Source organism: Lissotriton vulgaris, chromosome 2_1 (assembly GCF_964263255.1).
Source record: "Lissotriton vulgaris chromosome 2_1, aLisVul1.2, whole genome shotgun sequence".
NCBI classification, from domain to species: domain Eukaryota; kingdom Metazoa; phylum Chordata; class Amphibia; order Caudata; family Salamandridae; genus Lissotriton; species Lissotriton vulgaris.
In genome coordinates, this window is record NC_141687.1 from 1,324,768,667 (window position 1) to 1,324,794,265 (window position 25,599).

Below are 25,599 nucleotides of genomic sequence, written 5' to 3' on the forward strand. Positions count from 1 at the left end.
ACCCATACCACCACTCAGACACCCACCTGCTCGCCCATACACTCGCTCACCCATACAGCTACTCTCACTCACCCATTCAGCCACTCACACACCCACTTACCCACCCATACACACAATCAGTCACACCCATACAGCTGCTCACATACCCACTGACTCGCCAGTGCAGCCACTCACACATTTATTCACCCATATAACCACTCAGACAGACACACACTCAGACACCCACTTATACACGGGTACAGTCACACAGCCACTCACATAATTTGTTAGAAATAATATCACTCAGTAGCACACAAAGTATACTAATTTAACTTATGTGTTAGCTTAGTATATATGTTTAACACTCATAAACGTTTATAAAACCCAATTGCTTGTTGATGCTATCAGGGATGTTTTCTGTGATGTCTTTTGAGATGTCATTATTGATGTCACTAGCCATCATGAGTGATGTTATATGTGATGTCATAAACAGTGCATTGCGATGCTGTAGGTTATAGTTCGCTCAGGTAACTACAACTGCTGAATTTTTATGTTTTTGTGCATGTAAAGTCTGTGCTTAACTATTAAGTCCCTGCAACCTTTGTTTTTTTTTTAATGAATTTCTAAGGTTTTTAACATTTTATTTCCTAACCATAAAGTCCATGTAACCTTTTTTTTAGTGTATTTCTAAGGTTTTAAAAATGGTATTCCCGAACTATAACGTCCCTGCAACCTTTGTTTTTTTTGTGAATTTCTAAGGTTTGTTTTTTAATTTTATTGTCTAACTGTAACCTTTGAGAGTTGGTGTGTGAGTTTCTCTGTGGGCCATTGACTTGGTGTGTGTGTGTGTGTGTGTGTGTGTATGTGTGTGTCTGTGTGTATGTGTGTGTCTGAGTGGGTGTGTGAATATCTGTGTTGGTCAGTGAGTGGGTGTGCAAGTGTGGGCCTGTGAATAGGTGTATGGATCTGTGAGTGGGTGTGTGGGTCTGTTCGTGGGGGGTGAGTGCCTGCATAGGTCTGTGAGTGGGTGTGTCAATGTCTCCATAGGTCTGTGAGTGCCTATGTGGGTCAGAGAGGGCCTGCTTGGCTCCGTGAATGGGTGTGAATGCCTGCATAGGTCTGTGAGTGGGTGCATGACTACCTGGGCAGTTCTATGAGTGGGTATGTGACTGCCTGGGCTGGTCTGTCAATGAGTGAGAGTATCTGTGTGGGTGTCTGAGTGGGTCTGAAAGTATTTTGTTAGCGGCATGAGTGGCTGTAGATACACATGTTTTTTATGCCCACCATCTAGTTTTTGGCTCGGATAATTGTAAGTTGTTTTTGTTCAAATAAGTGTTTTGAGTCACAAGGCTGTGTGACTCCTCCATTTGGTGATACTGTGCATGGACAAAAACTCCATTGCTTGATTGTTTCCGCCAATAGGTTTAGATAAACTTTCTCTCGCTCCACTTCGAGATCCTTGCAGGCTACCTTCAGTTCGCCAGTAGATCCCCCTAACTCAACGGTATTGTCTTGATCACGTAGTTACTTTTGATTTCCGAGCAAAGTAACAATTTGCACGGCGGGTTCTTCGACTCGCCTCAACGGCCTATGGGCCATACCCGACTGGGCCCATTCAAATTAACGGTCTTATCTGAAAATGAGATGCTGATGGAATGCACTCCATTCCATTTCTGCCCTAATTGCCATTCCAAATACTCACACTGACTATCATTAGGTCTGCAATCTATGCCTCTTCCCCCAACCATAGAGAAGACATCTGTGAGGCCTGTAGGTCGTCCCAATCTAAAAATACCCTTTGGGAGCGAGGTGCGCATCGCCAAATATTGCGGTGCAGACAAGCAGACCACCCCCTGGCATCTGTGTTGGCAAGAGGTGGAAGAGGAAGCTTTAGCAGCCCAAGAAGAATCTTTAGACATCCAAGATTTCCGGTTCTGAGTCGGAGACCAAACAAGATCCAGCCATCCTTTAATCTGCCCAGGAAAGTCAGACCGTAAATGTACCTGCTCCGATCTGAAGCCCAAAAAAATCAGCTTTGTCCAAAAAAGCTGCTCACGGTCCTCCACTTCTTAAAAGCCATGGTGCGCACAGACATATAGTCTTGGAAGCCCTGCCCTTAGACTCGGCACCAAAATTTCGACTTATAGCAGGGCCTCCACCACCTCTAAATCTGATTCGGCACTGACTCCTCGAACTCTTTTGTACTGAAAGACAAGCGACATAGTTCTTCGGCTCCGCACACACCAGCACTGAAACCAAAGCTTCCTCTGCACTGAAATGTTACACCTTTGGACTGAAAACTGCACCTGAACCGCTCCTCGATGTTATGCAGGAACGGCTCGATCCGAGTAAAAAAACGTTACAGATTCAACCTGGAACAAAGAAGATTACTTTTCAGCCGGCAAAGACTCAACCCTCTAAAAGACAGCTGTCTTTCGAAGCATCTATAGACATTCCCATTCAACCTCTCAAAAAGAAGAAAAAAGGCATTGCCACTAGCCCTTTACACAATCCTGTCCCTACCTCTCCAAACCCACCACCACCACCTGCTAGACCAGAACACTCTGAAGCAGGCAACATGTCCCCTCATTCACCCATATTAGATGAGGATGATAATATACCAGAAGAAACAGATCCTAGGGATCCATGGGATTTTTATGATATACAGCCAGAGGGGGAATCAGACCCAGACCTGTATCTCACAGGTCCCACCCCCTGTCAAGGATCCCCTTCGAGAGAGGAGGTAGTTCGTCCACAGGAGCAAAGATGAATGTCCCACACACTTCCAGACAACAACTACCACAGCGAGAAGGTATACCGTCGCTAACAGGCAGCTGCTACCTAAAAGTGTGGGGGGAATTTTCCCAGGGAGTATACCACTCTCCCCCAGCAAGGTGGCGTAGCTGCAGTCTTGATGGCAGGAGACTGGAAAATAAATAGACAACAATACTAACCTCACCTGTACTTTACAAGGCTGATACACAAGTGTTCAACATAACATTCCACTTACCACATAGGTGAGTATCAGGGCTTTAAGCTAGAAATCCAGGCAAGAACCAGGAGATACAGCAGAGAATCTGGAGGACAACTAGCCAGGATATCTCCAAGGTAGAATGCACCAATGCCCGTTCTACTCATAAACTTAAGACCGAGCAGGACTGGGCGCCACAAGTGCAGCTGATGACAATAGTATCACTTATAAAGCTAAAGACAAAGTGATACAGATCTTCCCACTTCAGCGCATAAAGCGTGGAGCGAGTGACAAACATATAACACAGACAATTCCTTCCTCCGACTCATAAACTTAAGACAAAGTGGAGAAAGGAAACAAACAACATAAAACGCGGACAATAGACACACCCCGTCTGAATGGGAACTGAAGATCAGAACGGAGTGGGCGTAACTACAACAAGACGTGTTAGCCAAAATACGCTCCACTCGTAAGCTAAGGACGGAGTGAAGCGAAAATCACAAATATACACAAAACCTCCTCCATCACAAATGACCGCGGAGAAAACACACGGTGAAGGATTTGCCCGCTAGGACATTGACACTACAGAGGAGAGAAGGGCAGGCGGGGTATCCAGGGGGAAGGGGACGCAAGGCACCGGGGAAGGGCGTGCCGAGACGAGGAAGGGCAAAGGAACAGGGCGGAAGGCAAAACAACAGGCAGGACACAAATCCAAAACAGAAAAATACCGTGACCCAAAAGGTGGAAATGTCAGGAACTGGAAAGGAGCACAAACGGGAACAAGAGAATTCAGCAGGAGCTCTGAACACTACGGGAACCTCACGGAGCAGAACGCTGAGTAGAGGGGGAGTGGTCACTAACCGAACAGTAAGCCAAGAACTGATTCGTGGGTGAGATTCCTCTTTAACCTGCCTAGGGAGCGTCAACAAACTCCATACATACACAGTAAGAGGCTTTAGGGAAAGGAGCAAAAGTCTGGTAGGAACACAAGAGGGTTTCTATACTTGCGCATTCTACGCCCTGTGGAAATCATCTTGAACACTTATGATTAGGGTCTAATTCGACCACCCCTAACACCCCCCAGATGTCGATTGAGCGTATCAAAACCTAATAGCCAGAGCTGCAGCATATCAACAGGTGTCCTTACATAAGGACTCTATACAGGACGACTTCCTCTTTGAAACACTCTCTACTGCTCAGTGGGGGTCACAATATTTACCACTCCTTAAAGGAATGCTGCGTCATGCAGACAACATTTATAAAGACTCCGTAAAAGCATGAATAATAACACCAAGAACTGAAAAAATATATATAAGGTAGCACCATCTAACCCTTTATATATTAGGGGGCAATTAAGCTTAGATTTGATAGTAGCCGATGCAAGGAAAAGGGAAATCTTTCAAACAACTGGGGATGCACCTGCCCCTGACAGGAGTCAAAAGCAATCAACACCCCAAGAAAGAGGGTAGCAGCCTAGTCTGCTAATCATTAGCGTATTGCCAACAGTCAAGCTCTTTTGGGACGTAATGACAGGGTTCACTGGGACAAATGGAGGGGTTCCTCCAACATCTCTCAGAAGAATACAAGAAAAGGGGTTGTTATGAAATAGTCAATGAGGGGGAAGTTAATCACTAATAACTCCATTAAATGGGCACTAGACTCTGCTGACACTGCAACTAGAGGCATAAATACCAGCCTTCTTTTACATAAACATGTTTGGCTCAGTGTTGCTGCATTTAAAACTGAAGTGCAGCAGGCAGTTCTTAAGCTCTCCTTTGACAAAGAGCATCTCTTTGGCCCTCAGGTAGGCACAACCGTTGAAAAAAAGAAAAAGTACATCTATGTCGCAAAATCAATGGGGGCCCTAAAAACTCCAACCTACAATGGGTCCTTTCGTCGGCCCAATTTCAAACATGCTGCTAGGTCTGCCTACACAGACTGTCCTTGATAAAAGTCAAGAATAGTCATTCACCTCTAAAAGCTTCTAGAGGGGTACATATAGGGGAAACCATTTCCGAGGCCATGGTCGCTGAAATACTATTTGTGCCGCAAATATAAACACCAAACAATGACTTCTTCACCATTCCCCCAACCATCTAACACCTGTCGGGGATGTCTTCAATATATTTTTTTACCAGCATGAAAATCCATCACAAAAGACCAATGGTGTTGGACATTATTCAATGTGGTTATTGTCTAAGGCTCATCACAACTCCTCCAAATATTCCAACCCGCAAACACTAACTATCCATACAACACCAAACTCACCTCAAACAGGAGATAGCAGCTCTCTTACTCAAATGAGGTAAAGAACCAGTCCAAATTCAACACCAAGTAACGGGTATATTCATTATACTTCCTCTTTACCAAAAAAGTCTGGTCACTTCGACCCACTCTCGACCTTAGACCCCTCAATCACTATATCCTATCATAACACTTCCACCAGGTAACCCTTTAGGAAGCCATTCCATTACTGCAAAAAATGTGACTTCATGCCCGCCTTGGACCTAAAGGTCGCCTACTTTCATATAACCATCCATCCCTCACACAGCAAATACCTACATTTTGTCTTCCAATTAAAGCACTATCAATTCAAGGTTCTTCCCTTCGGAGTCACCACTGCATGACGGGTATTCACAAAATGCCTTGCTGTAGTTGTGGCCCATCTGCACAGGCATAACATCAACATATTTCCTTATTTGGACGCATACACAACAAACTCTCAACCTACTACATCAACTAGGGTTTACCTCAATCTGCACAATCGCACCTACAACTATCTCAAATGGAACTGTATTTAGAGGCCATACTCCATGCTCAAGTGGGGTTAGCATACCCAAATACAGCCAGAATACAAAACATTCTGACACTAGCCCACCATGTTCAAACTGGGTCCCAGGTCGCAGTCAGAGCACTCATGCACCTATTGGGCATGATGGCATCCTGCATCGCAATAGTCGCACTTGTTTACATATGAGACCACTGCAAGACTGTCCCTCATGTCAGTGGACACAGTCATGGGGTCAATTACATGATCTAGTGTTGGTGGACAGCAGCACACATCACTCTGCAGTAGTGAAATCCACAAAACCTGTCCAAAGGGCGGCCGTTTCTAGACCAAGTGCCCCCAAGCCATTCTGACAGTGGATGCTCCCCTGACTGATTGGGGAGCTCACCTTTAGGTCTTACAATTCTGGGTCTCTATATCAATTAATTACCTAGAGCTTCAAGCTGTTCACCTAGCATTGAAAGCGTTCCTATTTCACTGTGGACTGGGGGTTGCTGCGGACCGGAATAACAGGCGTGGAGGCCGTATATACTTGGCTATGGTAGCTGTTTTTATTGTTCTGAATGACAAAACCGGAGTAAGTACAGAGTTCAGGGTGTGAAGCTGTAGTCGGTTCCCAGGTATCCGCCGGCTGATGGATCTTCCGGAGGTCTTCACGTCTTCCGGGCGTTGGGATAACCTCGGAGGGAAACAGAGAAGCAGGGGTTTAGTCCTTTTCAGCACGGACTTTCAGAGTACCAGTACCAACACCAGGGTCGTGAGGGAACAGAGATGACCGTGAGGAGGGGGAACGGATAGGGGTTGTAGACGGAGGGGGGAAGAGGTGTGGGAAGGGTAGAAGAGAGGTGCTCTCGTGACGGGTCGGGGTGTAAGGACTATGGTACACGTTATAGGTGCAGTGTCTCTAATATGTATATTTATATACAGTGCAAAGGTGTGCTATCAGTGCGTTCTATCTCTATACAAGTATTTACAGTTATTCACAAGGGGACACGGAGACGGTAACAAGGTACTCACGTGCCCCGCCGTAACTCTCCAGCGAGTTACGGCCGCTCTCCAGCCACCTCCAGAGGACTCCACCACTCCTCGGTCCAGACGTCCTCCAACTCTCCGTCTTCGATCCTCTCACTCCGTCCGCTCTCCTTCAATGGTTCGCTGCGCGCTGTCTCCTGCCACGAGTCGGCTATCTGGAACGCTCTCCTCTCTTCGTCGTCGGCTTTTATAGTTCCTGGTCCGGGGTAGGGGGCGGAACTTCCGGTTTCCCGGCAGGCTGCTTCCGGTTCGGCACTTCCGGGTTCTTGGTGCTCGGGATTCTCCGCTTCCGGGTAGGGTCTTTGTCCGGTCATCTAGTCGGGTTCCTGTAGGGGGAAAAAGAGAGGATTCCTGGTCGTCAGAGACGCAGGAAGGTTAGAGGTCGTGGTATCCCCACTCGGGTGTCGCCCGGTTGAGGTGAGTGGCGTCCCCCTTCCACATCCCCTTTCCCTAGCTGTCTTTCTTGTGGGGGAGGTCGGTGGGGGATATCTAGACAGATAATCTGCGTTGACCTGCTCAACCCCCTTCCTATGTAATGTTTGGAATCTGTAGGGCTGTAAGGAGAGAAACCACCGTAGTACTCTATCATTATGACCCCTATTGTGTGCCATCCATTCTAGGGGAGCGTGATCCGTGTATAGAAGAAATTCCTGCCCCTCTAGATAATAACGCAGGCTCTCTACGGCCCATTTTATGGCTAGGGCTTCCTTCTCGACTACCGCGTAATTCATTTCACGAGGGAAGTGTTTCCTGCTGAGGTAGAGGATAGGCCTCTCGATGCCTGCCTGGTCTTTTTGGGAGAGGACCGCTCCCAGCCCCTGTTCCGAGGCGTCTGTTTGGAGGATAAAGGGCTGCGTATAATCAGGGCTGATCAGAACTGGCTCTGACACTAGTGCTTGCTTGAGGTCCTGAAAAGCCTTCCGCATCGGCGGGGAGGGATGTTGTAACAAGGATTCTGTTCCAGAGTTTTTCTTTAAGAGATCTGTCAGGGGTACTGCAATTTGAGAAAAATTGGGGATGAACCTCCGATAATATCCTAAGAGCCCAAGGAAGGCACGGAGCTCCTTTTTGGTTTGGGGGAAGGGAATCGACTGGATGGCCTTTATTTTGTTATCTTGAGGTCGGATGACACCCTTCCCAAGGAGGTAACCTAGGTATTTTACTGTTTGTGCAGCAAGAGTGGTTTTTGCGGGGTTAATAGTGAACCCGTATTCTCCCTGAGAGGTGATCACTCGTTTTAGGTGGGATAGGTGCTCTGGCCAGTCATTACTATAAATGACTATATCGTCAAGCTATGCTCCTGCGTACTGGGCATGAGGTTGCAGGACAATGTTCATAGCTCGTTGAAAGGTCGCTGGGGCCCCGTGGAGCCCGAAGGGCATGACTCTGAATTGGAACAGTCCGTCGGGCGTGGAAAACGCTCTTTTCTTTTTATCCTCGCTCTTCAGGGGGATCTGCCAGTATCCCTTGCAGAGATCCAGCGTGCTGATGTAGCGAGCTCGTCCGATGCGTTCTATCATCTCGTCAACTCTGGGCAACGGATAAGTGTCAAAACTCGAGACTTTATTGACTTTACGAAAGTCGATACAAAATCTTGTGGAGCCATCGGGTTTGGGGACAAGAACGATGGGCGAGTTCCAGCAACTGATCGACGGCTCGATAATGCCCATTTGCAACATTTGTTGGGTTTCCTCTTGGATGACTTTACGGCGTGCTTCTGGGATACGATAGGGGCGTTGTCTCGCGACCTTTCCAGGGTCTGTATGTATTGCATGTTCGATGACCGTGGTGTGTCCAGGTGAAGTGGAAAACACCATCTGCAAGGGTGACAGGACAGTCCTGAGGTCTTGTCGTTTATTCGAGGGTAGTTCTGGGTCCACACAACCTTCGAAGAGGGGGTTCTTTGGGTCTGTCACGCTGGATAATACTGGTTGGGGGCCCTCCCATTTCTTGAGCAAATTTATGTGGTAGATTTGTCTCTGGTTACGGGTGTGGTCCAATTCGTTTTCATATGTGACAGGGGTTACCTGTCTCGTTACTGGATACGGTCCTTGCCATTGTCCTAGAAGTTTGTGGTCTGAAGAGGGTAGGAGAAGTAGTACTAGGGCTCCGGGAACGAAGGTTCTGGGCTTGGCTCCTCGGTCGTATTGCCGTTTTTGCGTAGCCTGGGCGGTTAACAGATTTTGCCTCACTATTTCTCTGATTTGACCCAGGTGAGTCTTGAGGTTGGCAACATATTCAGGCAGAGGTCGGGTAAGATCAGGCTCGGCTTCCCAAGCCTCCCGGGCCATATCCAGGAGTGTTCTAGGGGCCCTTCCGTAGAGGAGTTCATAGGGAGAATACCCGGTACTGCTCTGGACCTTACAGCGTATAGCAAACAGAGCCAAAGGAAGCATTTCCTCCCAGCGACGGCTTTCTAGACCCAACAATTTCTTGAGGGTGGTCTTCAGGGTAGCGTTATAACGCTCTACAAGTCCGTCGGTCTGGGGGTGGTAGGCAGAGGTCCTAATTTGTTTAATGCCCAGTTGGGAACATACCTGACACATAAGAGAAGAAACAAACGGGGTACCCCGGTCCGTCAATATCTCTCGGGGAAAACCCACCCCGGTGAAGATGGTTACAAGGGCTCTCGCTATTTTCTGTGTGGTGGGGTGTTTTAATGGAACGGCCTCAAGAAACCGAGTGGCGTAGTCCCACCAGAACGAGAGCATACCGACATCCACTCTTTGAGGGTAACATGGGGCCTATCAGGACCATCCCAACCCTACTGAAAGGGACATCAATAAGAGGGAGCGGCTGAAGGGGTGCCCTTGGGGGTCGGTATCGACTGTTCTTTTGACATATAGGACACTCTTTGCAGTATTGGCTCACTTGTTTGTATACACCAGGCCAATAGAACTTATCCAGTATCGTTTGTTCAGTTTTGTCGTCCCCGAAATGCCCTCCTAACAAATGACTATGTGCCAGGAACAGTACTTTTTTGCGAAAAGGACCGGGAACGAGCAACTGCGGTTCTTGTTGGGGTCCGCCTTTCCTATACAACAGACCGTTCGGTTTAAAGAAATAAGGACATACGTGCAAGGGATCCTCGTTTTCCAGGGCCCGCCCCCAGGCGTCTTGTAGTACTGGGTCCTCTTGTTGGGCTGCACGGAACTCCCGATCAGTTTCCCATGGATGTGGGTCCACCTGAACAGGATAGGCAGTGGTGTGTGTCCTTTTTTCTTTCTTCTTTTGCCCTCTTGTCTTCTGGACTTTGTTTGTGGGTTCTACGGGAGGAGGGTTCCGGTAAAAGGGAGCCTCGGACCACCATTTTTCCAAGGAGTTTGTAGCATCATGTAACAAACGGGGCAGTCCGTTATAATCGCTACCCAGGATAACCTGTTCCGGTAGGTTGGGTACTGGGCCGACATTAAGGGGGCTTCTTTCTCCTGAGGTCTGTTGTACCTGTACACGGGTGGTGGGATAACTCTTGGTATCACCGTGTACACATTGGATATCTACGGTGCCAGACATAGGCCCTATCAGTCTGGGCATTTCCTGCGGCCTTAATACGCTTTGTCGGCAACCAGAATCGGCTAGAGCCATCATAGGATGTCCATCGATCTTCACCGGACACCGGAATGGAGGAGGACTGGCATCCGTGGTGAGACACACATAATTCCGAGCCAGTCCGACCTCCATAGGTTCCTCCTTCTAGGGACAGAACCGTGCTATATGTCCATATCCCCCACAGTGGTAGCACTGAGGACCGGGGAGACTTGGTCTTGGGGTCACCGGAAATGGAACCAAATGGATAGGTTCAGGTTTTCGAGGAACTACCGGCCTCGGGGGTCGAGGATGACTTCCATGGGTTATCCGTGCAGGATGCTCGTCCTTCTTCTGGAAGTCTTGTGCACGGCTGAAGGCACTTGCGATCTCGACAGCAGTGTCTAGTGTGAGTCGGGAGTGCTGACGGACCCACTTCTGCGTAGCGGGGTGTAGGGAGGCCAGGAATTGTTCCAGGTATATCTTAGCCAAGATTTCCTCTTTGGTGGACGTGGCAGGCTTCAGCCAGCGGTTGGTTAGGTCTTGGATGCGGAATGACAATGCCCAGGGAGTTTCTTGAGGTCCTTCACGAGCCTGTCGCAGCCGTACCCTGTAGGTCTCATCGTCAATCCCAAGCCTCTCGAGGATACAGGTCTTGATGTCCTGATACGGGGTCTGCCCTTGTATGTCGGCCTGTTGAAATGCCGCCTGGAGTTCGCCCATCAGCAGAGGCCCCAGATAGTGGCTCCAGCGATCAACCGGCCAAGCATCCGCCTGAGCCAGGCGCTCGAAGTTCGTAAAAAAGAAGTCCGGGTCCTCTCCCGGAACGTATTTCTGTAAGACCACCGAGGGTAATGCAGTCGCTGGTCTCGATTGACCCATGACGTCGACTAGTTTCCCAAGGGCTCGGTCTTGAGCGGTGCCCTGGTCTTTTAGGACATCGTGCAACTGGCCTCGATCGTCCTCGGCCGTTTTGAGAAACCGCTCCATCATCTTCCCGAGGAGTTCCTGGCTTTCTGCGAGTTGCTTCACGGCGGCCTCCATGCTTCCGGATCCCACTTCTGACACCAGGTGTGGACTGGGGGTTGCTGCGGACCGGAATAACAGGCGTGGAGGCCGTATATACTTGGCTATGGTAGCTGTTTTTATTGTTCTGAATGACAAAACCGGAGTAAGTACCGAGTTCAGGGTGTGAAGCTGTAGTCGGTTCCCAGGTATCCGCCGGCTGATGGATCTTCCGGAGGTCTTCACGTGTTCCGGGCGTTGGGATAACCTCGGAGGGAAACAGAGAAGCAGGGGTTTAGTCCTTTTCAGCACGGACTTTCGGAGTACCAGTACCAACACCAGGGTCGTGAGGGAACAGAGATGACTGTGAGGAGGGGGAACGGATAGGGGTTGTAGATGGAGGGGGGAAGAGGTGTGGGAAGGGTAGAAGAGAGGTGCTCTCGTGACGGGTCGGGGTGTAAGGACTATGGTACACGTTATAGGTGCAGTGTCTCTAATATATATATTTATATACAGTGCAAAGGTGTGCTATCAGTGCGTTCTATCTCTTTACAAGTATTTACAGTTATTCACAAGGGGACACGGAGACAGTAACAAGGTACTCACGTGCCCCGCCGTAACTCTCCAGCGAGTTACGGCCGCTCTCCAGCCACCTCCAGAGGACTCCACCACTCCTCGGTCCAGACGTCCTCCAACTCTCCGTCTTCGATCCTCTCACTCCGTCCGCTCTCCTTCAATGGTTCGCTGCGCGCTGTCTCCTGCCACGAGTCGGCTATCTGGAACGCTCTCCTCTCTCCGTCGTCGGCTTTTATAGTTCCTGGTCCGGGGTAGGGGGCGGAACTTCCGGTTTCCCGGCAGGCTGCTTCCGGTTCGGCACTTCCGGGTTCTTGGTGCTCGGGATTCTCTGCTTCCGGGTAGGGTCTTTGTCCGGTCATCTGGTCGGGTTCCTGTAGGGGGAAAAAGAGAGAAGGATTCCTGGTCGTCAGAGACGCAGGAGGGTTAGAGGTCGTGGTATCCCCACTCGGGTGTCGCCTGGTTGAGGTGAGTGGCGTCCCCCTTCCACATTCACCTACTACCCAAAGTTGTCCTAATCCAAACTGACAATATGACAACTATGTACTACCTGTAGAAACAGGTAGGGACTCAGTCTCTGTAATTATTGTGCGTAGCCAAGACTATATGGCACTTAGCAGTACATCACAACATTTATCTCCTAGCAGAACACGTACCAGGGACAAATAATCAAGCTGCAGTTCTTCTTAGCAGGATGCAGCAACAAGTCAATAAATGGGAACTTCATCCCAAAGTTCTCCTACGGTACTTTCACAAATGGGGTTCTCCACAAATAGACCTGTATGCAACCCCCGAAAAAGCAAAATGCCCAAACTTCGCATCCAGGTTCCCACACCCACTATCCAAGGGCAATGCTCTATGGGTGAACTGGTCAGTGATATTTGCTTACACTTTTCCACCTCTCTCACTACTATCATTAGTAGTCAGAAAGCTCAGGCAGACTTCCCTCACAGTAGTTCTGATAGCTCTAACCTGGGCTCGTCAACCATGGTTCACTACACTACTGGAACACTCACTAGTCACAAACCAGAAGCTTGCCCCCCCCCCCCCCCAACCCGGACCTTAGCACACAGAACCTAGTGAAATAAGACATCCCAATTCCAAGGAAATTAACCTTGCAATATGGCTTCTGAAGTCCTAGAATTTGGGTAGCTAACCCTACCACAACAATGCATGGATATTCTTAAACAGCCTAGTAGGCATACAACTAAGAAATGCTACACTGCCAAATGGAAATAATTTGTTATATACTGTCAGCATCAAAAAGTGAACCTGTTGGATGCAAAAATACAACCAATTCTCTGTTATTTGTTGCTTCTTCAAACTTCAGGTCTAGCCTACACTTCAATATGCTCACACCTTGCTGCCATTGCAGTCTACATGCAAAATAGATAACAATTATCTTTATTCAAAATACCCGTCTTTAAAGCATTTATGGAGGGACTTAAGAGTAATTCCCCCTCCCTTTCCACCAGCACCAGCATGGAATCTAAACATTGTTCTAGCAACGCTCATGGGGCCTCCATTTGAGCCACTACATTCTTGCCAACTCCAATATTTATCTTGGAAAGTAGTTTTTTAAGGGCTATCACTTCACTCAGATGTGTCCGACAGCTCCAGGCACTAACCTTAGAAGAACCATTCTTTCAACTTGAGACAAAGAAGTGCTTAGACAAACCCAAAGTTCCTTCCTAACGTGGTTTTATCTTTTTATATTAACCAATCAATAGAATTACGGGTCTTCTTCTGACAACGGATTCTGTTGCAAAAAGAGCTCTTCGTACTTTGCATGTTAATAGAGCTTTAATGTATTCTATAGACAAAACCAAAACTTTCAGGAAAGCTAAGTAATTATTCATTGCTTTTTCACCTCCTCTCACTGGGGATGCAATTTCAAAAAGTGGAATTTCAAGATGGATAGTAAAAGGTATCCAAACTTGCTATGATGAAGCAAAAATACTTTTACTTGTTACCTATAGGGCTAACTCAACTGGTAAAATAGGAGCCTCTATGGCATTCTTAGGGAACATTACCATTGCTGACATTTGCAAAGCAGCAACATGGTTCACACCACATACCTTCACAAAGCAACTGCAACCCCCACAGGTTAGCCACCACTTTGGGAAAGGGACTGCTTTACAGTCTATGAAAAGCATGTGTATCTACAGCCTCACATGCCTCGAATTGATTGTTACTTACCATGTAAGCATCTGCTCTTGGCATATAGTGCTGTAGATTCACGTGTGGCTTCGTGGATCCACTGCGGTGGATCCGAGATGGGTCCGCATCCCTAGATATACACATTTATTTTTCCTTTAATAACTCTGCAACTACTGAAAAGAATTACACAAAATCTCAACAAGCATTTACAATGCAATGGTTTTGCCTTTGTTAAAGTTAGAGCTATTGGCATTGCTCTTGACATTATTTTTATTTATGGTTTTTTTTAACATAAATAAATGGCATTGTCATTTACAATGCCACTAGCTTTATCTCTCGCAAATGACACACACAAACACACACAGAGCCCCCGCACACACACCCACACAGAGCCCCCCACACACACAGCCACACAGAGCCCCCCCCACACACACAAAGCCCCCCACACACACAGCCACACAAAGCTCCCCACACACACAGCCACACAGAGCCCTCCACACACCCACACAGAGCCTTCCACACACACCCACACAGCACAAGCAGGCAACAGGGGCACACGGAGGCACAAGCAGGCAACAGGGGCACACGGAGGCACAAGCAGGCAACAGGGACACACGGAGGCACAAGCAGGCAACAGGGGCACACGGAGGCACAAGCAGGCAACAGGGGCACACGGGGGCACACGGAGGCACAAGCAGGCAACAGGGGCACACGGAGGCACAAGCAGGCGACAGGGGCACACGGAGGCACAAGCAGGCGACAGGGGCACGAAAACTGAGGCACAAGCAGGCGACAGGGGCATGAAAACTGAGGCACAAGCAGGCGACAGGGGCACGAAAACGGAGGCACAAGCAGGCAACAGGGGCACATGGAGGCACAAGCAGGCAACAGGGGCACACGGGGGCACAAGCAGGCAACAGGGTCAGGAAAACAAGCACAAGCAGGCAAAAGGGTCACAAGCAGGAATTGTAATTTAGACGGGGCTGAAGTGGAGAACGGTCAGTAGGGAAGTAGTGCGGCTGGTGCAGTGGTACCAGGCCGAAAGGTGAGAGGGGCTGTCTGCACCCCAGTTTGGACAGTTTCCACTACCTAACAGGGATTGGTGGGAGGGGGGCGTACTTCTTGCTTGCTTTAGGGCTGTTACTTCGGGGACACAGTGTACGCTCTTGCCTGCTGCCGCCGGGACACGACAACAGGCAGGGAGAGGACATGCTGGGAGAGGGCAGGGAGGGGACAGGCTGGGAGAGGGCAGGCTGGGAGTAGACAAGCTGGGAGAGGACAGGATGGGAAAGGTCATGGAGGGGACAGGCTGGAAGTGGGCAGGCTGGAAGTGGACAGGCTGGAAGAGGACGGGCAGGGAGGGGACAGGCTGAGAGAGGGCAGGCTGAGAGAGGGCAGGCTGGGAGTGGGCAGGCTGGGAGTGGGCAGGCTGGGAGTGGGCAGGCCGGGAGTGGGCAGGCCGGGAGTGGGCAGGCCGGGAGTGGGCAGGCCGGGAGTGGGCAGGCCGGGAGTGGGCAGGCCGGGAGTGGGCAGGCTGGGAGAGGGCAGGCTGGGAGAGGGCAGGCTGGGAGAGGGCAGGCTGGGAGTGGGCAGGCTGGGAGTGGGCAGGCTGGGAGTGGGCAGGCCGGGAGTGGGCAGGCCGGGAGTGGGCAGGCCGGGAGTGGGCAGGCCGGGAGTGGGCAGGCTGGGAGAGGGCAGGCTGGCAGAGGACAGGCTGGCAGAGGACAGGCTGGCAGAGGGCAGGCTGGCAGAGGGCAGGCTGGGAGAGGACAGGCTGGGAAGCAGAGAGGGTCTTAACTGAAGTCTGCCAGCGCGGAGCTCTCCGGGGCACAGAGCAGCAGCAGGGCCCAGCAGAGCAGGGCGGGGGGCAGCTGGGGCTCGCAGAGGTGTCTCCTGGGGCAGCCGCCCAGGTCCACCATGGTTTGGCTCCGAGCCCCAAGCTCACATGGACAGTTTCCACTACCTAACAGGGATTGGTGGGAGGGGGGCGTACTTCTTGCTTGCTTTAGGGCTGTTACTTCGGGGACACAGTGCACGCTCTTGCCTGCTGCCGCCGGGACACGACAACAGGCAGGGAGAGGACAGGCTGGGAGAGGGCAGGGAGGGGACAGGCTGGGAGAGGGCAGGCTGGGAGTAGACAAGCTGGGAGAGGACAGGCTGGGAAAGGTCATGGAGGGGACAGGCTGGAAGTGGGCAGGCTGGAAGTGGACAGGCTGGAAGAGGACGGGCAGGGAAGGGACAGGCTGAGAGAGGGCAGGCTGGGAGTGGGCAGGCTGGGAGTGGGCAGGCCGGGAGTGGGCAGGCCGGGAGTGGGCAGGCCGGGAGTGGGCAGGCCGGGAGTGGGCAGGCCGGGAGTGGGCAGGCTGGGAGTGGGCAGGCTGGGAGTGGGCAGGCTGGGAGTGGGCAGGCTGGGATTGGGCAGGCTGGGATTGGGCAGGCTGGGAGAGGGCAGGCTGGGAGAGGGCAGGCTGGGAGTGGGCAGGCTGGGAGTGGGCAGGCTGGGAGTGGGCAGGCTGGGAGTGGGCAGGCCGGGAGTGGGCAGGCCGGGAGTGGGCAGGCCGGGAGTGGGCAGGCCGGGAGTGGGCAGGCCGGGAGAGGGCAGGCTGGGAGAGGGCAGGCTGGGAGAGGGCAGGCTGGGAGAGGACAGGCTGGGAGAGGACAGGCTGGCAGAGGGCAGGCTGGGAGAGGGCAGGCTGGGTGACGACAGGCTGGGAGAGGACAGGCTGGGAAGCAGAGAGGGTCTTAACTGAAGTCTGCCAGCGCAGAGCTCTCCGGGGCACAGAGCAGCAGCAGGGCCCAGCAGAGCAGGGCGGGGGGCAGCAGGGGCTCGCAGAGGTGTCTCCTGGGGCAGCCGCCCAGGTCCACCATGGTTTGGCTCCGAGCCCCAAGCTCACATGGACAGTTTCCACTACCTAACAGGGATTGGTGGGAGGGGGGCGTACTTCTTGCTTGCTTTAGGGCTGTTACTTCGGGGACGCAGTGCACGCTCTTGCCTGCTGCCGCCGGGACACGACAACAGGCAGGGAGAGGACAGGCTGGGAGAGGGCAGGGAGGGGACAGGCTGGGAGAGGGCAGGCTGGGAGAGGGCAGGGAGGGGACAGGCTGGGAGAGGGCAGGTTGGGAGAGGGCAGGCTGGAAGTGGACAAGCTGGGAGAGGACAGGCTGGGAAAGGTCGTGGAGAGGACAGGCTGGGAGAGGACAGACTGGGAGAGGACAGACTGGGAGAGGGCAGGCTGGGAGAGGGCAGGCTGGGAGAGGGCAGGCTGGGAGAGGGCAGGCTGGAAGAGGACAGGCTGGAAGAGGACAGGCTGGAAGAGGACAGGCTGGAAGAGGACAGGCTGGGGACAGGCTGGGAGTGGGCAGGCTGGGAGTGGGCAGGCTGGGAGTGGGCAGGCTGGCAGTGGGCAGGCTGGGAGTGGGCAGGCTGGGAGTGCGCAGGCCGGGGGAGGACAGGCTGCGAGAGGACAGGCTGGGAGGACACTTGTCGCACCCAGCGGGTCGAGGCCCCTAAAAGGGATTGCCTATTCGTCCACTAGCGGTGGAAGTAGGGTGAACAAAATTTTAAAGCCAAAAAACGGGACATTTACAAAATAGAAGGACCACAATTCTACTTCAAGGATGAGAGCGCTCCTCAGCAGAGAATTACAGAACAGGCGTGAAGAACATACATGAAACTTAATTTTTAAAACATTAGCTCGCCTGTTAATTAACTGCTTCCTTGAAACAACTGCTAACTACCCCTTGGTTCGTAAGACATAAACCACACCATCCACCATTTTCAGTCGACCCCCTCTAAAACCGGGACATGAGAGAATTTCTTGATATTTGCTGGGACGGCTGGCTAAAACGGGGACCGTCCTTGCAAAACGGGGACGCCCTTAGGTGGAAGGCTAGTGGCGCGCTCCGCCACAACGGCTCCAAACCTACTCTAGGCTTGACCTACTTTCAAAGTGGCAGGCCGGGAACCGCATGTCGAACATTTGGTAATTGGTCGCACATACGATTTACACTGACCCACTAAGGATGAGCGCCAATCCAGCCTGGAAGCAGCGCATCTTGCGTGTCCTGATGAACCTCATGGACTACCCAGGACCCGGCACCCGCACGCCTCCTGTCCAACTATGTAGACATGGCTACCCTGCCAGACACCCGGTGCTACTAATCAATGACATGGCTGAACACTAGATAGCCATGTGCAAAGCATTACCGCAAGGGCAGCTTGTCCACAAGGTAATGTGGACCACCAATGCCAGTTCTGCGAGCTCCTGCGCACTTTCTGGCCCTCGTGTCAACACAATCCGTGCAACGCCTAGTGACCGCCCAACTAGTATTAGCTGTGTTCTGTCCTTGCATCCAGATATATGATCCAGCCAGACCAACAAACCTGCGCATGTCAAGGTTGTTGGCTTTGAAGACTGTGGTCTGCATGTATTCTAGCAAAGCTCCCACTTAAAGCCACTAAAGCAGGGACTGCAGCGAGGCGGTGATCATATGGTAGCCGGATGGCGCCCGCAGTGTTGGGGGCGGAGCCATGTATCCCTTGGAAGTGCCTCGTGCATGGGCGATGGTTCTCTCTCCGGGCTGCCCGTGGATGGCACAGAGGCTAACAGAAGCTGCCGCTGCTGGCAGTACCGCTGCTCGCCTTACCACCCCCCTTGAAATGACTGCAGCACAGCTACAAGTATCCCGGCTTGGATGGAAGAGACGCAAGCGGCCCCAGGCTTCGTCCCCAATGCTGCGCGCAGGGCACGCCAAACCCTCTAAATCCTAGAGCTGGCGCCCTAATAACACAGAGCGAGTAATATAAATCCCTAACGCGTGTACACCCATAGGTCTGTAAGACGCTATTCGAACCCAGCTCAATGATGCTTCGAGGGGTCCCGGGGTCAGTGGCGCTGCCGCACTCCGAACCTGAGGCCATGACGCGCGCGCAGACAGGATGTAGGAGCCCACTGGCTAGTAGACTGGCTACCAGGCACGCCTCCCCGTATCGGCACCGAGCGTGTGGAAAGTCTCAACGGCGATGCCCCGCAGGCCCCTGTCGCCCCCCCCCCCCTTGAGCGGAGGGGGTAACGGCCAAGCTTCCCCCCTAGTTATCGAGAAAACCGGGTTGCTAGTTTACCGCAATCGCTCCCCAAATAGATCCGCTCGGGGACCAGGTGGGGTGGGAAGGGGACCCCGCCCTCCTGATGGCCACTGCGTGGCCTCGGGCAGCCGCAGAACTCCGGGGCTCCCCCTTCACTTGAGAGCCCAGGGAAGGACACAGCAGGCGGCTTCTTCTCCTTGCATTGGAGCTCTTCTCCGGCACTTCCGCTTGTCCCGCCCCCGGCCTGCCTGACTTCCGGGTCGCGGCCAATCGCAGCGCGGCCCTGGGGTCGGGAGGCCGGACAGCGCCTCCTAATCTCCCACCGGGCCGGCGGCGGTGTAAACACGGGGCAATGCCGGGTGGGCACCGGCTTCAATTAAAATATAAAGCGAAATGGTACTCGCTCAAAGGCGGCAATGTCCCTGGCAGGGTGGGCACCTGCCAGGGGGCTCAAAAAATCGGCAAGGGATGGGGCAACTGTATTGAGGGCGGGTGCCGTCAATGCCGGAACAGACTCGGGGGCGTTCCCGAGAACTGGCTTTCGGCTGACGTCGCCAAAAGCCAAAAATTCTCGGGAACGCCCCCGAATCCTGGTCCTGCATTGACGGACAAACGTATGCGAGAAAAACAAGGACCCCCTGGGTATCAATACAGACTCCTAGGGCAGGGTAATCACCTATGTGGGTAAACAATCCTAGGACATCAGCAAAGAAAATGACCAATTTTTACATAACCAGTGGTGTGATGAAGGAACGAAAAATGAACTGTATGTAAACATATATTTAATAAGTATGAATAAAAATCATATAAAAACCAAACTATATGATGGAATAAGAAGTGTAATTCATAAAAAGACAAACATAGATATTACAAACCAATACATATCATATAAATCATACACATTACAAAGAACAATACATTCATATAAATCAATGGTATAAAAAGTACTAAAAGTTTTAATCATTAAAAACTCGACGCGCGTTTCGGCAGAAAACCGCCTTCTTCAGGAGTCTCTTCTGATATTCTAGAAAAACATATACAGAAAACAAGAGACATATATCAGTTCATAACTCTTAATTGGTGTTATATCAAAAGGTTAAAAAAGACATTTAGACTACAGGTACATAGTGTATCTATCAAAAGCGTCAATCTTCAACACCTACCAAGTTAAAACATTAAATTTGGTCATTTCTAGTCATACGATAGACAAATGTTTTCAACAGTATTGTACAGTACTTAACTTACAAAAAGTGTCATAATTCCTTATCAGACGTATATTGCACATTACTTTTCTCATTATGAGCTATGCAAAACAGACCTTCATGACATAAAGATGGTCAAAGCAACGATATGTATCTCTTAATCTACATAGCAATTTCAAATGATATATACAACACACTTGCATTGATGTATTTTATAGAAGTTGGTGATATCTTCATATATACGGATAGTCAGAGCCACTTGATAAAGGCTAATACCTGATCAAAATGACACATATAAGATGAATTAAATACAGAAGTTAAAGTGATTAAAAGAGCAGAGAAAAAAACAAAACTACAGGGTCACTTTGAACACATGGCACCACATGGATAGTGGGTCTAGCGTTTTCTATCATATTCCTCTAGGTAGATAACGTCAACTAATAGGGGATGGAAGAATATAGGGAACGTGGTTATGGTATACAATCACATCAACCTATCTAGTATAGAATGTCAGCCTTGTAAAGGCAATATATTTCTGCTATAGACTGGTAATGAACAAGGTCATTTTATTTGCTGTTGACGGACAAACGTGTCTTCCAATGGCTAGCCTCCATTTATGGAGCTAGCCAATGAAAGACGGGGGCGGATTCCCAGCCCCCATACTATACTCATTAGGATTTTTCCTAGCACATGCGTACTTCGTACGCATTGGCTAGGCAAAACCTAAAAAGGGCTCTTTAGGAACCAATAGCTTCCTCTTTGCCAACTTTGGTGTAATTCCATCCAGTAGTTCCGGCTGTAGCAGTGTTCAAAATTCCTATGGTAAACTGCATTTGAAACACACTTGTTTTACCCCCTATTTTTCTCGGCCCCCCGCTCACTCAGAAACTTACCATGCAGAACTAGACAAAGTTGACCGCTTTTGGGGAAAAATTCTGTGAATATTCATCAAAGTTTGACAAAGTTGTAAGCAAGTCAAAAAAAAAGCTCCTCCTATGGAAACTAGGTTGCTAACTATAACTACTTATTGGCAAGCACAAGTATGTGTAAAAAAAAAGATATATAGAAATATAGAGTGACCAAGGATACTTTGTTATCCAAAACGTGTCTGACGAAGGCTACAATAAATTAAGACCTGCTGAACCAAGAAATCTGGTGTCCGTTTCCCTTTTCTCTGAGGCATTACCGGCTGGAGGGCTAGAGACTATCGGGAGTAATACTGTTTGGATAGATATAGATATATAAATATACATATATATATATATATATATATATATATATATATATATATCAGAGAACTCTGGGTAGTTCTCAAGTTTAGGTGGAGAGCAGCTCCTGTATGGAACACCAGTGACACTAAATTTGCTCACCATAAGTGTCTGCTTTTCTATTAACGTTTTGAAGCTTAGGATTAGGGCGTGCCATCCACGTCGAGATAGAAAGGGACAGAGTCTTTTGCCATTTGTGCAACAAAGTCTTTAAACATAGAATTAGCACAGTGCCATCCATGCCGAGCTGCAAAATGACAGGTTGGCTTGAATGGTATTTTACTGGTCCAAAGCTGTTATACTATGCTTGGAGTGGTAAAAGGCTTTTGTCATTTTACAGCTCGGCGTGGATGGCACTATGCTAATCCTATGCTTAAAGACTTTGCTGTAGACTTTGCTGTAAAATGGGAAAATACTTTTCCCGTCCTATCTCAGTGTGGATGGCACAGTGCTAAACTTATGCTTAAAAACTTTGATACAAAAGCAGTCACTTGAGTTGGGCACATTTAGAGTGTCGCTGGTGTTGTAGGGTGCTCCATACAGGACCTGCTCTCCACCTAAACTTGGGAACTAGCCAGAGTTTTCTGCTTCTTTATTGCATAATTTATGTGGCACTCTGTGCCTGAAAATTTAGTGTTTTGGCATATAGGTGTGTGTATGTGTCTATACATATATATAGTGTGTGTATATATGTTTATATTTATATTACATATATCATTTAAGCAACATTAATGTCTTGTCTGACTAGTTGATGTGATCAGGATTGTCTTGAATATCAATAAAATATGAATAAATAAAAAGTAGCATAATGTTAGGAGAAAGAAAGTTGTAAAACAATATTATGATCATGATAAACTGAGGACATTTTAGAAGTACATTTATTGCTAAGATTCTGCATCTAGCTGCCAGCAGTGGCAATCTTTGCTTGCCTGCACCTTGGGAAAAATCACATACTGTTTGTATTATTATAAAATTTAGATCCACTAATGTATTATGATGAAATATGGTGCATCCTCTGCCTCCTGTGCCCCCTAATTTTTAGATTATGTATACCTTATCGAAGTGTGGCATGGCTTGGGGGGTTGGACACTATAGTTAAGCACAGAGGCAGATGCTCTTTAACATTAGTCACCAGTTCATCAAACGTTCTGAAGCTACTGTCAGGTGGGTGCTGGGTGACATCTGCCAGTTTAGTCTGGGCCTTAGCTACAAGTGCCCTTCCTTTATCGCCAATATTTCATTACTGGCCTTCTAGCCTACCATAGCAGGCTATACCAGCCATTAAGGCCTGTTCCCTTGTTATAAGCTCTTACTTTCGGCCTGTAACTCTGGAGCCTACCGTTACTGGTCACAATAGTTCTCTAGAGCTGACTATAAGGCTGTAGAATAGCCAGAGTCAGAAGGGCTATAATGCTATAAGAACATTCAAGCCTATGAGGATAGAATGCCCTAAAATAAACCAGGGGAAAAAGAAATGCTGGCATTTGAGTTTTGGAGCATAAGGGCTATACCAGTCATTATTGGCTCACTATCATTTCTGTAGCTTCAACGCACCAGTAACATTTTGATGTTTTAATACCTTTTAAATCACTCCAACAGAAAGTGTGGCCTCCCAATAACAGTGCCCACTTTAACCGCCTAAAAGCACAATGATGTAAGAAAACGTTATCTCACCAAGTGGATTTAGGGCCAGATGTAGGGAAGTTAATTTTACCGATTCATAAATACCGAATTTTACCGATTCGGTATTTATGAATCGGTAAAATTGAGGGGGGAAGATGTAGAAAGAATCGGTAATTGAATTACCGATTCTGTAAGAATCGGTATTTACCGAATCGGTAAATACTGATTTGGTAATGCCCATTGATTCCTATGGGCTTCAATGCCCATAGGAATCAATGGGCATTACCGAATCGGTATTTACCGATTCGGTAAATACCGATTTTTGCAAGGGTGCAGGGGGTGTCACTTTGACACCCTCTGGCACCCCGATTTAAGGCATGTGTGACATGTGGCACACAGACATGCCCTAAGGGCATGTCCGTCTGTCACATGCCATAGGTGTGCATGCACACATGGGCATGCACACCTGGAATCGGTATTTTACCACCCAATTGGATTGGGTGGTAAAATACCGATTTGGTAAGGCGTGTGGGACTCAGAAGAGTCCCACCTACATTTCAAATTTACCGAATCGGTAAAAAAGGGCCCCTACATCTCAAATGACCATTTACCGGTCGGTAAATGGACACCTACATCTGGCCCTAAGTCCCTTGTTTTTGCTAGTGAGCGACCATGCTGTGGGAAAGTGTGACATTTGTGTATATTAAGGATTACTTGTTACCTTTGACCTCATGCTGGAAGGGTTTCGAGCTCTTGTGCATATGCTAATTCTAGGCTATGAACTCCTGCCCATGGACTACAATGATCTAACGTCCCCTCTGATGAGAATTAGTCCAGGGTGGGAGGATAGGAAGTGGAATGACTATCCAGCAGATCAATTCCACTAAAAATGCAATGTCCCACCCCCAGTCTATTAAGAGTACAAATGTCAAGATGTCACAGGACATAAATAGGGTCCATACTGTCTGTTTGACTTTTCATTAAGGAAATGCGTCCTCTAAGTGAGCTGATTCCACGGATACAACGAATCTTGGCTATACACAGTGAAGGCCCAGCTGTGGTTCACCACGTAGGCCGCTTGTCTGCTGCAGACGCTCTTCTCCGCACCTCCTTTTAATAATGATTACCTCCCTTTTCCCCGCTCTCACAGGGATTCGGCTGTGTCCAGCAATAAGTCGCCGCACAACAGCTCCATCAGCCACATTGAGTCGGTTCTTCAACAGCTCGACGAGGCCCAGGTCCAGATGGAGGAGCTCTTCCACGAGCGCAAGATCAAATTGGACATCTTCCTGCAGCTGCGGATCTTCGAGCAGTACACCATCGAGGTAAGTCCTGGCTTAGACTGGGATAAGCTCTGGGGGTCTTTGCTTGTTGAAAAGGTAACAACACCTAATCCTTTGCATAGGGGGATTTCGGACAACGCATCTAATTATTGTGGAAACACGGTATGGATTGAGAGGTGCTGCAATTGTCTGCTTTTCTCACATTCCTGGCTCCCAACCTCTGCTCCCTCACCACAAACCCAAGCCTGGATGGGAAGAAGTATCCCTTGGTTGCGCGGTTTACTTTGACTGAAACCTTTTACCAAACTGATTTGGAACATTCAGGCTAGGATTGCTAAAGAAAACTGACTGGGGATTGCTGTTGCCTAGTGGTTTTTACTTACAAGAGGTCTGAGGGCAGTATGATTCCTGGAGAACTCGGTGGCGAACTTCTGATTTTAGGTGAGGGCATTTCCGTTGGTACTCTGTGGGACTGAGCTTGCCTCCCGGTGTTTAAGTTTACAGATTTGTATTTAGTGAGAAAGTAAAGTATGCAGGTTTATAGATATATTTACGTAATTGGGCAATGCTTGCTCGCATTTACGTCTACTTTTGAATGCTGCCTAGGCCCATGAGGGAAGTGCATGTAAGTTACATATCTGATGGTCTAGGTAGAATGTGCTGAGAGCATCCCGGATATATTTCACCCCATCTCTGAAGGTTTACTCTGAGAAACTTGAAGGCTTTGAACAAGTACAATCGAAAAAAGATGTGAACATTTCAAAGCAACATTTTGTGACTATGCGTTTTTGTAATTATGGATACGAACCTGTCAGTAAATGTGACTTTATTATCATGTTTGAAAAACTGTTTGATGTTTTCAAGGATGCACCGAAATAAATTAGCAGCAGGGAACAGTGTCCGACTGGCCTATAGGGCAGTCAGGCAGTGCCTGATGGGCTGGTCTCACAGGTGAGTGTCTGGCCCGATTTGTTTGCTTTGTGGGCCTGTTTGATGGTCTATAGGCCAATTTTAAGTAGTCATTTCCAGGGTATTGCTACTAACATTGCCTGCAGCAAGCACACATGCATACAGTCTCTGCTACCTCGCAAAACACCTGTCTTT

At 49.3% G+C, this 25,599-nt stretch overlaps 1 protein-coding gene across 6 annotated transcripts in view; it reads left to right on the top strand.

The window, feature by feature from the left end:
* Positions 1-25,599, top strand: part of KALRN (kalirin RhoGEF kinase) — a 1,626,736-nt gene that overhangs the window by 958,066 nt on the left and 643,071 nt on the right. For all 6 annotated transcript variants that reach the window (XM_086957084.1, XM_086957086.1, XM_086957088.1 and 3 more), the window contains exon 13: positions 24,363-24,537. In XM_086957084.1, the coding sequence (XP_086813210.1) occupies positions 24,363-24,537 (175 nt within the window). The remainder of the gene's footprint in view (positions 1-24,362; positions 24,538-25,599) is intronic.